At 46.5% G+C, this 15,708-nt stretch overlaps 1 protein-coding gene across 5 annotated transcripts in view; it reads right to left on the bottom strand.

The window, feature by feature from the left end:
* Positions 1-15,708, bottom strand: part of NRP2 (neuropilin 2) — a 115,176-nt gene that overhangs the window by 61,141 nt on the left and 38,327 nt on the right. For all 5 annotated transcript variants that reach the window (XM_073019968.1, XM_007965955.3, XM_007965956.3 and 2 more), the window contains exons 4-7: positions 13,924-14,154; positions 12,696-12,851; positions 10,560-10,729; positions 8,614-8,769 (exon numbers count right to left, since the gene is read on the bottom strand). In XM_073019968.1, coding sequence (XP_072876069.1) covers positions 8,614-8,769; positions 10,560-10,729; positions 12,696-12,851; positions 13,924-14,154 — 713 coding nt within the window. The remainder of the gene's footprint in view (positions 1-8,613; positions 8,770-10,559; positions 10,730-12,695; positions 12,852-13,923; positions 14,155-15,708) is intronic.

Here is a 15,708-nt window from a genome sequence, read left to right as displayed (position 1 = left end):
TACCTTGGTTTCTCCTTCAGGATAGACACTTAAGTTTACTGGCCTTCCCTCCGAGACTTGCATAGCACCCAGGACAGATGTTAGCGTGTAAGCCAAGTCACAAGTCACAGGTGGGTCTTTGCACAGGTGGGATAGTTTCAAGTTCTAAAAGCCACAACTACTCCCAAGTCCCGCCTTCAGGCCAACAATTTTCAGACCACAACTTTGCAGTGAGGTATCTGAGAAAAATCAGTGGATTGCCTTGTATGTTATACTCAGATAGGCATATATCAAACAGAATGATCGAATGTTAATATCTGCTTTAGAAGCTGGATGTCCCAGAGGACATACATTTTTTATTTTTTATTTTGTTTATTTATTTTTGAGATGGAGTCTTACTCTGTCACCCAGGCTGGGCACAATCTTGGCTCACTGCAACCTCTGCCTCCCGAGTTCAAACAATTCTCCTGCCTCAGCCTCCCTAGTAGCTGGGATTATAGGTATATGCCACCGTGCCCAGCTAATTTTTATATTTTTAGTAGAGACAGGGTTTCACCATGTTGGCCAGGCTGGTCTCGAACTCCTGACCTCAAGTGATACACCTGCCTTGGCTTCTCAAAGTGCTGGGATTACAGGCGTGAGCCACTATACCTGACCCATTTTTTATTCGTTTTAAAAGAAAGATTTTATTATGGTTGTTTACTACCCAAAGGAAAATCACAAGTATGTTCAGGATGACCCTAGTTTTCTGATGATAGTGTTGATTACATCATAATTATTAAAAATATATGTGTGTGCCTATTTAAAAAGAGCTAAGCTGAACATAAAGATTTCTTCAAGTGCATCTCTACAAACCAACTTTAAAAAGCAATTCAGGGCACAAAGTGGTCTGGATTATCCATTTGGTGCCTCTCTGAATTCTGAATATAATCCAGCATTTTTCAATTGATTTTTGAGACCTTTGGTTTCTCGTCAGTAGCACAGAACCTGAAAACCATCAGCATTTCCTGGATTTTCTGATTTGCACCTCTAGGGGAGAGGGGGGACCTGCCAAATAAATCAGCTGCTATCCAGCATCCCAGTTTGGTTGTATCTACACTCCCAGGAAAAGAAAATCAGTGCATTTTGACTATTCCTGTGAGTCTGCAAGGCATGGACAATATAATTCAATATCATATATATATGTGTGTGTGTGTGTATGTGTGTGTGTATAATCTAATAAGAAGCATCCAGCCAGAACGCATCACTGATGGTTTCTGAGACCATCTCAGAACATTTTCTCTTCTTTCCACCCCATTTCTAGTCACAGTCACCTTTTCTTTGCTGACCCCTCCTGAAGTTGTCTTTGAAGAACACACAGTGACTGGCATAGCTGAGGACAGTGAGCTCTGCAGCCTTCTTACCTTCTGGGCCTCTAAGCAGAGGGATTTTCTACCCAGCCTAAAGCCTTTTCCTATATACCATTCATCTTTGCTATCAATACCCATGTGGCCAGGACAGTGTAGATGCTGCCTGTCATCACGCCTGCCTCTGGGGCCTGAGATGAAGATGCTGTCCAAGTCTTTGAGCTCCCTGGAGGAGAGACACAGCTGGCTGTTTCACCCCTCCCATATGAGGTGGGCCCTTGGTGGACAAACACAGTCTCTCCTTACGTGCACCACTCTCATGTGAGTAGGGCTTCAGTATTCAGCTTACACACTCCCATCTCTTCATTACCTGTGGTGTGAACTACTGTTTACTTCTATTTTGCTGTAAATATCTGAAGTCAGCCAGCTCCAGGGACTGCAAAGAAAGCAGGGAAATGTTTCCAAGACAGCACAGTGCTGGAGCCCTGGGGTAGACATTGTGCATGAGATGCTCCTCTTCTTTTTTAAAATAAATATTTCTCTCCACTAATAAATGTTTCATTGCCTCCAAAGTTCTCCCTTTCAATGTACTTGGCACAGACACTCAAGAAGGAGGAAAACAAAGCAGGGAGAAAAGTGGCAGGAACGCAGGGCAGAGGCTGGGGGAAACCAGAAGCATGTTTTTAAAACTAGTCTCAGAAACAAATGTGCTGACTCATCCACTCACCCTGACTGCAGACCTGTGTGTCCTCCCTCTCCCACCCCCTTCCCTTGCATCTGCTCTAAAACCAGCCATTGGGTCTACACGTAAAAGTAAATTGCTAATCAATGAATGCCATCCTGTTTAATTAATTTGTTGCACAAAACAGGCAAGTAGGGGGAGGGAACTGTTGCACTGGGGTGGGGAGGAAATGATATGAAGGCAATGGGCTTTTTTTGTTGTTTGTGAATAATGGTCCTGATCTTTTTCCTTTAAAACTCCCCTCTAAAGACAATTTTAAAAGTTGTTTTAAAGCTTCTTTCATTCTAGTGGATGTGGGAACTTAGCCAGATATAGAGTCAGAGGCATGTGTGTGTGTGTGCATGTGTACACATTACATACATATATGTGTGTGTATATATATATATAAAAAGAGAGAGAGAGATTAAGAGAAGGTGGGGATGCGGGTAGGCAAAGAAGCTCTCTAACAACCAAATACGCATTTAGGACTCTGATGACCTCTGCTCTCATCCTCCTTCACTTTCGGGCTGTTTTTGTCATCAGGCAACTTTCCTACACGAAGGAGGAGACAGGCGCAGGGGTGGCTGTGTTCTAGGGGGTGGGGATGTGCGCATCCCCATCTGTGTGGGCCTGCGGGGCCCGCTAGATTTACTGTGGGATTATGTTACCCCCATCGAGACGCTGAGCCCTGGAACACAGCATACTAACAGGATTAGGGTTTCAGGATTTGAGACAGGAACGCTTCGGGAAGGAGGAGGGGGAGGAGTGCAGCTCAGGGGTGGGGCAGGAGAAGAGCGGGCGGGAGAGGAGCACAGGATCAGAGCAATGAGTGGGCTTGGGGGGAATGGCCAATGTCCTCCTAGGAAGACGGAAAGAGAAACTTGGACATTCTAGGACATTATAGCTGGGTGGGGTGGGCCCTCCACCCCTGGAAACCTCCTAACACAGATGTTTGGGCTTTTTAAGGAGGCACCTTTAACTCCCAGGTGGGCAGAGAATGAGGGAACAGGGAGTGAGGTTCCAGAGACCTCTGCCACCTGCCTGCCTCTTCCGGTGGAGGCTCTGCAAACCAGAGCAGGGACAAGGTGACATCAGAGAGTGGGACAATCTACCAGGTGAGGGCTTCACTCCAGTGCTTACCTACATTAGTTGGGGTTGGGGCAAGGAACATGATTCCTCAGCCCAAGCAAAATCACAGCACCCTTCCACATGCCCTCTATGTGCTCCTTGTCCCTGGCTCTGTGCACAGTGGGGACCTGGGAGGTTAACATCAAGGCTATCAGCGCCAGGGAGGCGCGCCTCAGCTATTGGAGACAGTTCAGCACCCATGGGAGCTGGGTGACGCTGGCCACGGAAGCCTGATAGAGAAAAGGTTCAAGCTTCTGTATAATGAAATTTTCCCCTGAGCTTCCTAAGTGGAGAGGCTAAAGGTCTGAGCTCATCCCATGGCAAATGGATAAGGGACAAACTTAATTACCTAGGGCACTAGATTCTTCTCCATTTTAATTGAGGGGGTCAGATACACTGAGGGACTTGAACTTGGAAGGGGCATCAGCCCCCTTCAGAGCACACACAACCATGGTTCGATGACGCCGTTCTAGCCACGACTTCTGAAGGCTGGTGCCCATTACAGTGTGACGCATTGTCCTAATCTCATATACAACAAACAAAATTACCACCACAAAAGGAATAAGGGGAAGCCCATCATCTGCCAGGAGGTTTTTTAAAAAAAGGTTTCTTCTGAAAACTTAAATGATCAAGTGGAGGCATAATTGCATCCCTAAGAGAACAATGAGGCTGATATGGATGACATTTATCTGAGGCAGCTCAGTGCAGGCCCCATCAGATGCAGGGAAAGGTCTGGATGACTTATCGTGGTCCATTCCAGGCCTATGATTTTAAAGAGGCCCATAAATATCCCATGGGGCCTTCTTACTTTTTAAATTGATAACTTGCTTCTGCTCAAGAAGAGCTTTGTGGGTCTCCTCCATTAATTATGTCCGCAGAGAGCGTTCCATCTGCAGATCTCAAGGTGCTTTGCCGATAGCAGCTGCAGCGCCACTCCGTTTGGACTGGGTGGAAACCCTGAGGCCTGGAGCCACTAAGAGACGTTTCCAGGGTCATACAGTGCCCTGTTTAAGAAGGTCTGAAAATAGACATCCTGTGCCTCTAGCTGTTAGCCAACTGATTTGGGGGTTTGGTTTTCTGACACCACTCTTTCTCTCCTCCCAAGTCTCTGATTTAAAAATGATTTGTTTTAATTTAGAAAATAAATACAGGACAGAGGATTTTTGAAGTGGGGTGTTTATTTGTTTTGAAGGGATGTAGCCAAATCAAACAAATGGCAACTCCTTTCAACTCCCCATCCTCATGATTCTGTCGTGGGGCCCAGCTCCACAGCAATGAGCCTAGTGGGTTAAGCCACGTCCAGGCTCATCCTGCACACAGAACTTCACTGGAGAGGTGGCTTTCCGGGAAAATGTGTGCCTGTCAGTCCTTGGACTGAACATGTAGGAAGCCAAGTTCCCTCAAGATGAAGAGTAAGGCCTAGGCCAGACTGTGGAGAGCGCCAGCCTGGACATCCAAGTCTGGTGACCAGGCACCATCCATGAAGGCTCCAGTTTCCTAGTCCCTGCAGCAAGGTAGTTAATCTCTAAGAGCTTCAATTCCACAGTTGTGAAACTCTGTGAAATTCTCTAGTGAATAAGCTGGTGCCTGAGGATTTTCTGAGTCCCTTGGAGGTCATCCTTACATTAATGTGATGAGCTCAGTGCATTCCTTCCACTCCTTGTGGGGTAATTCTGAAAATTCTTGGACCCAAGTCTTACCTCATCCCTATCTCCCCCCACCCATCCTTGATCCGGCCAATAGCATGCATTTGGCACCCTACAGACTTTCTCTTTTAGCCCAAATTTCTTCCAAATACATCAGAATAGCCCAGAAACACTGTGACTAACCAGAGCGATGTCAACAAGGGAGATCCCCACGTTTACCGAACGAGGGGGAACTGAAGATAAGGGCTTTTGCCTAGACAAATAAGGGCAATAGTCTCTCTCCCCTGTCTTGTCACCAGCTGTGGTTCTATTCCCCAGGCACAGCTGATCCCCCAGTGCAGACTCATGGAATCAGCATCTCAGGAGGGCAGGACCTTGACTAAGACCTTGTGCCTCTGAGCTCTTCCTATCGCTCTCCATGTGCCCCTCTTGGTATGTATGTACATAATTGTGCCTATAATTATGTAAACATACATGAAACTTCTACTGTTGTATTAACAATGCCATGTCTGCGTCTGGGGTGTTACTAATATAGCTGGGGAAACCAAAAGCAGTAATTTCTGCTTGTGGTTTCTAAAGAAATGTGTGCAAAGCAATTTGTATAATTTAAGGGAGCACGTGGGTTGGATATGGGTTCCATCAGGCAGATGAGCTCTCTGCCTTGTGGTTATGCCATAAATATACATAAGGCAGGCCCGCCCTATATGAGAATCATAGGTTCCATATTTATGGCATGTGGAATTGGATAAAGATTTGGGATGTGCTGTGCATGTGGCCTGTGTAACCAGGCTGCATTTGCCAGGGGGAGGTTTGCAATGCCCCAGCAACAGGGTGACTGACCACTTTCTCATAGGCGACCTCATGATGACCTGTTGGATGGGAAGAGACCAAGAAGAGGCTGCTCCCTGGCTAGGGGAGGCTGGAAAAGAGTTCCTTAGTCTTCCTCACCCCCTGGCAGCAAGAAGGAAGGCATTCTTTCAGAGGCCTAGGCCTTGCCTCAGCCCAGTCTGGGTCCACATTGTAAACAGTGTTTTGCAAAGACATAGCACAGCCCTCCCCCGCCACCTTCCATGCTCATTAATCTTGTTTTTCTCTGCCTTCCCCAATTCCCTGGTCTTTGGTATGCTGCATTGCTGTTGACAGTGACCAGGGAGTTGAAATCGAGTTCCCACATTTCTGTCCCAAACGTCACAATTCCCTTTTCCTTCCCTGCACACTGGGAAGGCATTTGCAAACCTTCCCTCTGCACTGCAGAGCAGAGCAGAGCAGAGCAGAGCAGAGCCGGCGGCTGCCTTCCTCTCTGCTTTGCTTTTCTGCTAACTCCTGTTGTCTGAATTTCACTTTCAAGCCCGCCACTTAGCACCCGTTAGCTGGGCACAGTGCTCACCATCCAGCGGCTACAAAGAGAAACTCAGTGGTGGTACTCGGCGTGGATGAAGCCTCTTCCTCCACTGCCCCCAAGTCCCCTCCCCAACCCCCACCTCCCCCATGGCATCAAATCAAACTGCAGCAGACTTGACAAATCTATTTGGCATGGTTCACTCAACTATTTCAACCCCAACAGCCCGGAGAGCTGCACTGACGCACCGTGAATGAGGGGGACTCTGCACATTAAATACAGATATCTGAACGAAAGATCTGCTAATGAAGGGGCAGCTGAGACCATCCTTGCAGAGGAGACAAGGAGAGCCTCCTGGGCGCCCACCACACCTGCAGTGGGGTGAAGGAGCTTGGAGAGTGGGGCAATGCCTACTTGGCAGGCTCTCCATTTTCCTGCCTCCTTCTAAGCACACAGAGGATGAATTTCTAATGCAGAAGAGAAAGGGCTTTTCCTCTGCCCCAACTCCGTTTATTTGGGCAGGACTAATTCAGTAAAACAAAAACAAAAACAAAAAAACTCTCAAGTTACCCCTTGGCTTCTGGGGAAAGAAATCTAGCCAAGTGGGGAAAGAGGAGTCAAAAGAGAACGTATCCACTATGAAAAAGTTGAGAAAAATAATTCTGAAAACCAGAAAGCTAAATTCAATTTCAGGAATATCTTTCCTGAAGAATGATTACCAGGGATAAAGCCAGGGAGGACAGCATTCTATGAAAATGTGCAGTGCTAAGGTATTTCCAAAAGCAGATTTCCTACAAATGATGTTTTAAATAGCATCCTGGTCCATCTGCATGCTTTTAAAACAGCTTATGCTACAGCATCCCTCCAGGCCCGCGCTGCTTAGTCACTGTGCCTGGACAGGGAGACAGTCAGGTGAGCCCCACTCCTCTCCCCGGGGGTCACCCCTGCCTGGCTTCTGGCACTTGTCTGCTAGCTGAGCTTCGGAGATCTACCAGTTTATCATGGAAAGGGCTGGGGTGGAACCAGGTCTCAGCCCCCAAGCTCCTGGCACCCAGTGCCAATTCAGGCTGGCCACTCCCGACGGATGCTTGGCAAGTCTTTCTGCGACCAAGTCAGTGGGAAACCAGACCTGGCCGGGCACATCTTTCAATTACTAAGTACCTCACAATCTTTATCATGGAAATCGGGCAATTGTGTGCATGTGTGTGAGATACCTGGTAATATCCAGAAGCCATGGTTTTCAGATGAGTGGTACCCCATTACTATGGTGTTTTCGATTTTTAAAAAATCTACTTCTTTTCCCGTTTCCCAAGTGAGGCTGCCAACGTCATAGTTCAGAATTTTCTGGGTCTAAGTTTTCCAGCTGCACCAGCCAGAGCAAGCTGCCTTGGGGCAGTGATAGGGCCCGAGGAGATTCCCTTTGGAAAAGATCTTTGGCCTCCCTAGGCTTGGCCACATGTGACCCATTTTGATAATTCACACCCTAACAGACCAGGGCCTGGTGAAACTGGAACGCTACAGGAGAGACCCGCTTCCTCCCTCCCTACCTCCCTTTTAGGGAAGGAGAGGCAGCCCCTGGGAATCCCCCGGACATCACACTCTCCTTCCAGACCTCTGTGCCAGCTCCTGCTCTGCAGGGGGCACCATGCCCTGTGCTCCCATCACAGATACCGCAATCCCACCCACACAAGCCCCTGGCTGTTTGCAGTAAGCCTCTATGTGCCGAGTGTGCTGTGTATATACACATATAGCCCCCACATCGCCTGTGCCAGCTGCAGACCCAGAATGTCATGTGTCTTCAGAAAGTGGAGTGCCAGACATTTATCCGTATGTATACAACAAAAGCCCCACATCACCCACACAGACCACACCTCCGGGAGCCGCAGACGCGGGAGACACCAGCAGAGAGAATTCAATGCCTTGCCGCTAAGCATGATTGCCAGTTCAGAACCCATCCCTGACAAACTGAATTTCTCTTCATTATTTATTGTCCTCTTTCTTCTGCGGGACATTGTGATTCCCTCTCAGGATTTGTGCCCTTTCATTTCCAGAGCTCCGTAACTCCTGAACTGTAGTGTCATGTGGTTTTGTGATTGTTAACCCAGCATGTGGAAGGGACTCAGGCTATAAATGTTCAGTGAATCCTGTGTGGGGAGAAGCGGACTGGGGACGCATTTTCTCCTTCATTTGAAGTCAGAGAACACTCTGCAAGCTCGCTCTCTCTCTGCTGTGCAAGATGCAACAGCAACCGGGCTGTCAGAAAAACGGTGTTTTCCAATCGCTTTTAGCCTAAGAGAGAAGATTTTCAAGGCCAGCACGACCTTTGCCTCCATCAATTATCTGAGCCTCACTACACAAGGCTCTCTCTCCTGTAGGAGGTCGCCTTAAAGCTCCCCTGATCCCATCCCTCCTGCCCTGGTCCAATGTGCCTTTAAGGTAGGATCATGGATTTACCTTGTGATTTTTGCCATGCCGGTACACCATCCAGTCCTCTCCATTAGTGCTGACTTCCAGCTTATAGGATTTGACATAGTAGCCATTCTGTGTTTCCCTGGAAATCGCTCCCTGTGTTGCGATGGCTGTGAGCATGGTTAAAAAGCGCAGGTCCACCTGGGGAAGAGAGGGCAGGAGTAAGAGACCACCATTCCCAACACAGGGCAGTGTCTTGTTGTTTTCCAAAGGATGCAATCATTAGACTTTTCTCCCAACCTGTATCTGTGATTTGCTGAGACGTACTTGTAATTAGTATCAGTTTGAAATTCCATTGGACGATTAAACTTGCATTATCTTACACTAAATCAGACACCTTGAAAAGCTAGGTTTTCTTTTTTCTCTCTTTTGCAAATATGAAGGGACAACACTCATTTTTTCTCAATCATTGAAAATCTAGAACTATAATCCCTTCTTAGTAAATGAAAGCCTGCCTTGGACTGTGGAAGCAGATGCGCTTTAAAGAAATAAGGCTGAATCTACTCCACTCTACTCCTGTCCAATTCACTTACAATGCCCTAGTTCCAAAAGTCACACTCATAGAGGCATCCCCTCCCCACACCCTCTCCCTCCATTGTGTATTTAGTTGCTTAGGTCACTAAGGGGTCAAAGGGCATGTAGAGTCTGCCCAAGCAATTAGGCTTATGCACCAAGGCCTGACCTTTTGCTCTATGAGGAGGATGGCCAACATTTTAAGGTACTTCCCCTCCCACAATGCCAAACCCATTTGGAAATTGCTGGATGTCATTCCTTTGCTGGCCATGGTGTTTCTGAATGGCAGTCTCCATGTGACCAAAATGTAGCTAGCACACACTGGCTAAATTCAATTCAGTAAACACTTATTGGTGATCTACAATGTGCTCAGCATTACTAAACATTCAAATAAGTACACAGTGCCATCTACACGTATGAGAAACAGGTGGATGGCAATAGGAGAAAGTATAAGATGAAGGTCAAAGATAGGGGATGCCAGTTATAAAGAACTTTCTGGAAGCTTTGCAGGCTGAAAGGAGATGGATTTTTGGAGAGGCAGAGAGGAGAGACAATGACAGATGGCCCCAGGGCTTGCTGTTAGAACCTCTGTGGACTCCCTGGAGTTTCTAAGTGGTCTTTCTCCCTTTCCTGTTGTCTGCTTTGCAACATCCTTCTTAGAGCAGAGGTCACCGTATCGCATCAGAGCTAGGACAGGCTTGTCAGTGGGTCACAAGGCTGTCTTACATGTGTCATAAAAGCAGTCACTGCTCTGGTGCGGAACTAGTAGCTTGCTTTTCCCCCGTTTACTTCTTCCCAGGGGATGAGAACTGGAGCAGTGTGCAGTGCGGGAAGATTACTCAACATGAGCTGCAAGTTTTATTCAGAATAAAGCAAACAATGGTCTGAAGAGATGCTGCTGAGCATCTGGACGCCTTGAGTTCCGTTCCTGGTAGTGACATTTTCCCATGTGTTCTTCTGATAGCTCTGTGCAAAACCTTCCTGGCAGGGCTGTCTCCAAATAGCAAAGATCATGAGAAGCTGTCATGCGCAGTTAGCACCTCAACAAACCTGCCCTTAGGAGAATGCCCCCCATGTCCCTGATGCCTCCCTGTGCCAAGAATGAGGAAGATTCAAACAGCTTATAGAATGTTCCTTGAATATCTATAGTGATAGGGCAAACAGCATCCTGGCCAAACAATTCCTCCCAGGCTCAGTAATCTCCACAAGGGCGGGGGCAGGCTCCCTCTGATCAGTGTATGCCAGCATGTAACCCAGTGCGTGGCATACACATCTGTTTGGATGAATGAATCAGTGGAGTTCTCGTGTATGCTGTGTTTATTTTCTTTGTGTCCTCTGTCCACTGTATTTGAGGAGCTACCCTCCTACTCCAGCAATACATACACACTCTGCACATCCTCTGCTATCTGCACAAGTACCTGGAGATACTCCTTGTTGGAATCCAAGTTGGGGGTCCAGCCATTGTCATCACCATGGAGTCGGCTTTGTTGAGGGGTCCACCTCCCATCAGAGTAGGTAGATGAGGCACTGATCTGTTCATTAGCAATCCGGCCAGACTCCATGCCCAGAGGGACATTGCACTGAAAGTCTGGGGAAAGGAGATGGTCAAATGCAGAGTTAGGCCTTCCAACCTTATATCCCGGGGTCCCCCAAATGTTGCCTCCCTTCTGGGCACAAGTCCTTGCAGGCATTTCCTCATTTAACAGACCCTAATTATATGCTCATGTTTTAAAAACAACTACACCAAGTCATAGAGCTTGACAACCCCTCTGGGTCTGAAAGAAACTAAATGGGACCTAAAAGAAATCAGGCTATGGATAAATAACAGAATCATCATACAGATTAAAAATACAATCTAAAGCACAAAAACTGTTAGTGCTGCAGGCTACAGATGCCAGATGCACCATTATTGCAGTACAGGTAAATGTGAGATAGACTCGTGGCGATTCGGGTGAGCTGATACATCGTGGAAAGCCTGCTTTATTAATAAACACCCAGGAGGCACTTCTGCTTCTTTCTTTTTTCACTCAACTGTCTTGTGAGTTCTGGCACAGAAGACAGACATTACAAAGCATGAATACTTGTCTTTGGGAAACCTCTCCATGAGCACATGCATGTCACTCTCTATTCCCCTGCACCACCTGTCTGGACAAATAGACCCAGCAGTCACTTATTCTGGCCTTGTGCTGTCAGTTGCATTGCTGTCCTTCCATGAATGCCATGAACACAGATCGATATGGGTGTGTGCATGTGTCTAAGGTGGGCCAGCAATCCTTATCAGGTATCAGCCTATTCTTTACTCTGTGACTGCACTGGCCATTCACGGGACCTGGTGCAATTTGCCATACTGTTTCTTTGTCACTCAATCTTCAGAGGCTCTTTGATGAAAAAACAAATGCAAAACCCAGCAACCTTCCTGCAGGCCAGGCTGCTGTGTCTGTAGTTATATACATGGTGAGTTGTGTGCAATCAGGGCAGGATTTCTACAGCTTGAAGCATTCTTAAAAGTGCTTCTTTAGTCTTGAAACTTACTTGGGGCTGGGCATGGTGGCTCACACCTATAATCCCAGCATTTGAGGAGGCGGAGGCAGGCAGAGCACTTGAGGCCAGGAGTTCAAGACCAGTCTGGTCAACATGGCAAAACCCCACCTCTGCTAAAAATACAAAAATTAGCTGGGCATGGTGGCGCATGCCTGTAGTTCCAGCTACTTGGGAGGCTGAGACACGAGAATCGCTTAAACCGGGAGGTGGAGGTTGCAGTGAGCTGAGATGGAGCCACTGCACTCCAGCCTGGGCAAGAGAGAGAGAGACTCTGTCTCAAAAAAAAAAAAAAAAAAAAAAAAAGTTATTGTTTGTGTCTTTAAGTAGAAATGGTAGCACATTTGAAACACATGTCCAAGAGCAGCTGATTTGAAGATGTTGCTCAGTGCTGAGGGACCGGTCAGAGTGACAGTTTTTAATTCCTTGCTTGGTGCCTGGCACATAGTAAAAGCTCCACAAACTATCTCTGGTGGACGTGTGAAGTGCAAGTCTAAGCAGTTGTACCAATCTAGTCAGGAAAACATTACCCAGGCCCAGAGATGGTTAATGTCAAAAAATACAGAGAGAGGTTTAAAATGGTTCAGTTTTGTGACAATGGCCCCTGAGATTTTGAGAGGGGAAAAAAATGGCCACAGACTAAAAAAATGTTAGCAGAGGAGGGACCCTGTATAGAGCATCCTAACTAACCTCTCTTTCATTCATAGATAAGGAAACTGAGGTATGAGATGGTGCCATGACTTGCCCTGAAAATAACTAATTCTTATTCCATATATATATATATATATATATATATTTTTTTTTTTTTTAAAGAAATAAGCACCCAGATTGACATGTGTTCTTTTCTCATCAACCTCTTTCTGGCAAGAGGATGTGGGCGCCTCTAAACTCAGATGCCACCATAAATTCCATAGAGTTTCCATCTTCTCTCTCATAGAGCTCAGCCTCTCTTCACCTGTACACCCTTACAGCCCTGATGGAAGGACAGGACAGAGGTTCCCAATCGGCCAACTCACTCTCTAGCGGCTCTTGGTGGACCAGGTAGTAACGCGCAGAGAAGCCATCCTTGGCCACCGCCATGTCCGTGTGAAAGGTCAGGGAAAGGATACCCGTCGATGAACGAAGTTCAGAGGGTGTTTTGGTCCCACAGTACTTGCCAATCAGGGGGCCAACTGGACATTCAAGACAAAGAGAAGTCAGTGGAAATCAAAATGTCAAACTTGGTTTCCACTCTGTTTTCCCTTCCCCTCACTGCATTTTATTCAGTGGAGCATCACTTTGTACACCTTGCCATAAAAACCAAAGATATGTTTCAAGAACAATGGCTAATATTTTTCTTGCACATTAAAAAGCACTTTCACTTTTTCATCAAAAAGGTACAGGCCGCTTTCACTGGCTTCATTCTGTTCTCAGTGGCCTGGAAGATGAGCTGGAAAGGCATCATTACAATGTCTGTTCTACAGAGGAAGAAACTGAAGTTTGGAGAGTGCATGTGATTTCCCTATTCATACTGCTAGGAAATAGCAGAGCTGGGCCTCCAACCCAAGTTTTCTGACTAAGTCTTGTGCTTTACCCAGGAAATGAAATTGCTCTTCTTGCTTAGTCATCATGTCTCCTTTATATTAGAAGATACTTAGAATGACTACAAAAGTGAAAGATTTGTTCCTTTCCAGTACTGATTAGACCCAGGATCTATGTTGGTCTTCACCTGTGAAGTACTGGTGGCTCTCAGCCTTGGGTGATGTAACTTTTCAATATTTATGACTATATTAATAATAATTTTAAAATTATAGTAATAATAATGATGATGATAGCAGCTAACTTGACACAGATAGGGTAAGTAATCTGTCTAAGGTTGCACAGCTGGTGAGTAGCAGAACCAGGAGTTAAGCCCGGCCAGTCTGGCTCAGAGTCCTTCTGTTTGGTCATAGGGGTTAGCCATCAAGCCGCCGTCTATCCTGACAATTTGGGGTAGAAATGAACACTATCTATAAGTTTTCTCATCCTTTCCAAGTATCTACTTAGTCTCCTAATCTTTTCTAAAGAAATATTTCCAAGAAAGTTGACAGCCTTCCTGTAATTTCTCTCAAGCTATCCTTAGTGAAGGGGAAGAAGAGAAAGTCACCATGGGTCATATAAGAACCCATAGGAGCTTTGAAGTCTTTGTTCTTCCTCTTTATCATCACTAAAGCAATTAACAGGCAAAGGCCAAGCTACTGAAGAATGCCTCATGACATCACTCACCATGTGGAATGCCATCCCAGATGTCCAGCCAGTCGTACTTGCAGTCCCCCTCTCCCACCTGCAAAGGGTCATGCTCCAGGTCAAAGATCAGGAACTGCAGGACAATCTCCATCTTGGGTTTGGCCAGGATGGTAAAGGTGCAGTCCAAGTTGTGTGGATACTTCTCAGGAAACCCAGGGGATTCGATGGTCCCATTGGGGCTTGTGAAGTTTTTTGAGCAATCTTCAGAGCCTGTATGTAAAAGACAACTGTAGCACTAAGAAGAAGATGCCTTTCTTCGCGGCCTCTGTTACATGGGTTATTTAAATGTTTGGGCCCAAATCCCCCTACTCTTGAGGTTTTTGTTGCCACTGGAGTGGCCCTTGAAGCAACATACTCTTCACATGCACGTTTCAAGCCTTCATAAATTAGGGCGGCACAGCTGGCTTGCTCTACATATCAGAGTGAGAGCAGCAATTGAGGAATTGGGTAGGGGTAGAGAGAAGTGTGTGTGTGTGTGTGAGAAAAAGATAGAGAAAGAGAGAGAGAGAGGGATTCTCTTGAAAAGGAACAGAGTCTTCTTTCTCAGTTACTCAGCTGCTCACTCCAGAAATGTAAGTTATTTCAATCCTTAAGGAAGGCTTGCTGATTGCCAGCAGGGAAAACAATGTTACCCCTTATTTATTGCTGACCTCAACACTAGCCCCTATTGTACCACAGCCAACGAAGTGCCCCCTTCTCCGTCCAAGATCCAAGGTGCCTCAGGGGAGGGGCAAAGGGGAGCTTGGGTCTCATTCATGTCATGACTATATTAAAACGAGCTGCTCTGTAGTGGTCAGACAATTAACAATTGATGTTTTTAGCTGGTGGATCACAGCAGGCCGTTGGGGATGTTAAAGGCCGCTCCAGCAACAAGTTTGGAAAAATGCAGCAGTGCATTGACATTTGGAAGGCTTCTGGCTCCTTTGTGGTGTGGATGGCCTTGTTTCTCTCCTGAGCTCTTGTGTCTGCTTTCTTGGGACGCATGGAGGCATCCTGATTAAATGCGGCACACATTTGCATCCTGGTGCAAACTTGGATGGCAGCAGGAACAGGAACAGGAGCTCATAAGAGGATTGCAGCCACCCTATCTCTGAATGCCTCTAGGTGGAGTCATATTAAAAGGGTCCTTGTTGTGCTTTAACCCAGCCACCATTTGCCAGGGCAGCACCACAGATGGGTCCCAGGAGCACTGCAACCCAGACCTATGGACCCACAGAGCACAAGCTCGTGCACATTGACGCAACAAATGGAAATACTGGACAATTAGAATTGATTTCACTCATTATGTTCAGATTTTAAAAGAAGAAAAGGAAGCAGGATTTTTGAGGAGGATAATAGACACTCTTAAGCATTAAAAAAAAAAACAAAAAACAAAAAAACCCACCAGAAATACTCGATAAACTAGGTGTTTACTAGCAGGAAGTATCCTCTGGGGCTCACACTCAAATATAACTAGGTGATGTCAATACACTGATCTTAGCCTGCAGCGATGTCTTTATCCTCAGCTCCTGTAGGAGGCCTCTTGTTGAGTCTCTTTATTGATGACAGCTTTCTGGAAAGAGGCAAATGTCTGATTTGGAAGAAGTGCCATGCAAATAAGTGGGGATGGAGGAGTTGCAACTTTCTTCAGCACCAGACAGAAAATTCCACTATCTCCTATCTATCCATCCATCACTTCCTACTTTCCACCTTGTGCTGTGCCTTGGCAGGGTAGGGACTAGGAACACACGAGGGCAAGGGCTAACCTTTGCATGGGTTCTGTGG

This window comes from Chlorocebus sabaeus, chromosome 10 (genome assembly GCF_047675955.1).
Source record: "Chlorocebus sabaeus isolate Y175 chromosome 10, mChlSab1.0.hap1, whole genome shotgun sequence".
Taxonomy (NCBI): domain Eukaryota; kingdom Metazoa; phylum Chordata; class Mammalia; order Primates; family Cercopithecidae; genus Chlorocebus; species Chlorocebus sabaeus.
This window is presented reverse-complemented; position numbering and strand designations above follow the sequence as displayed.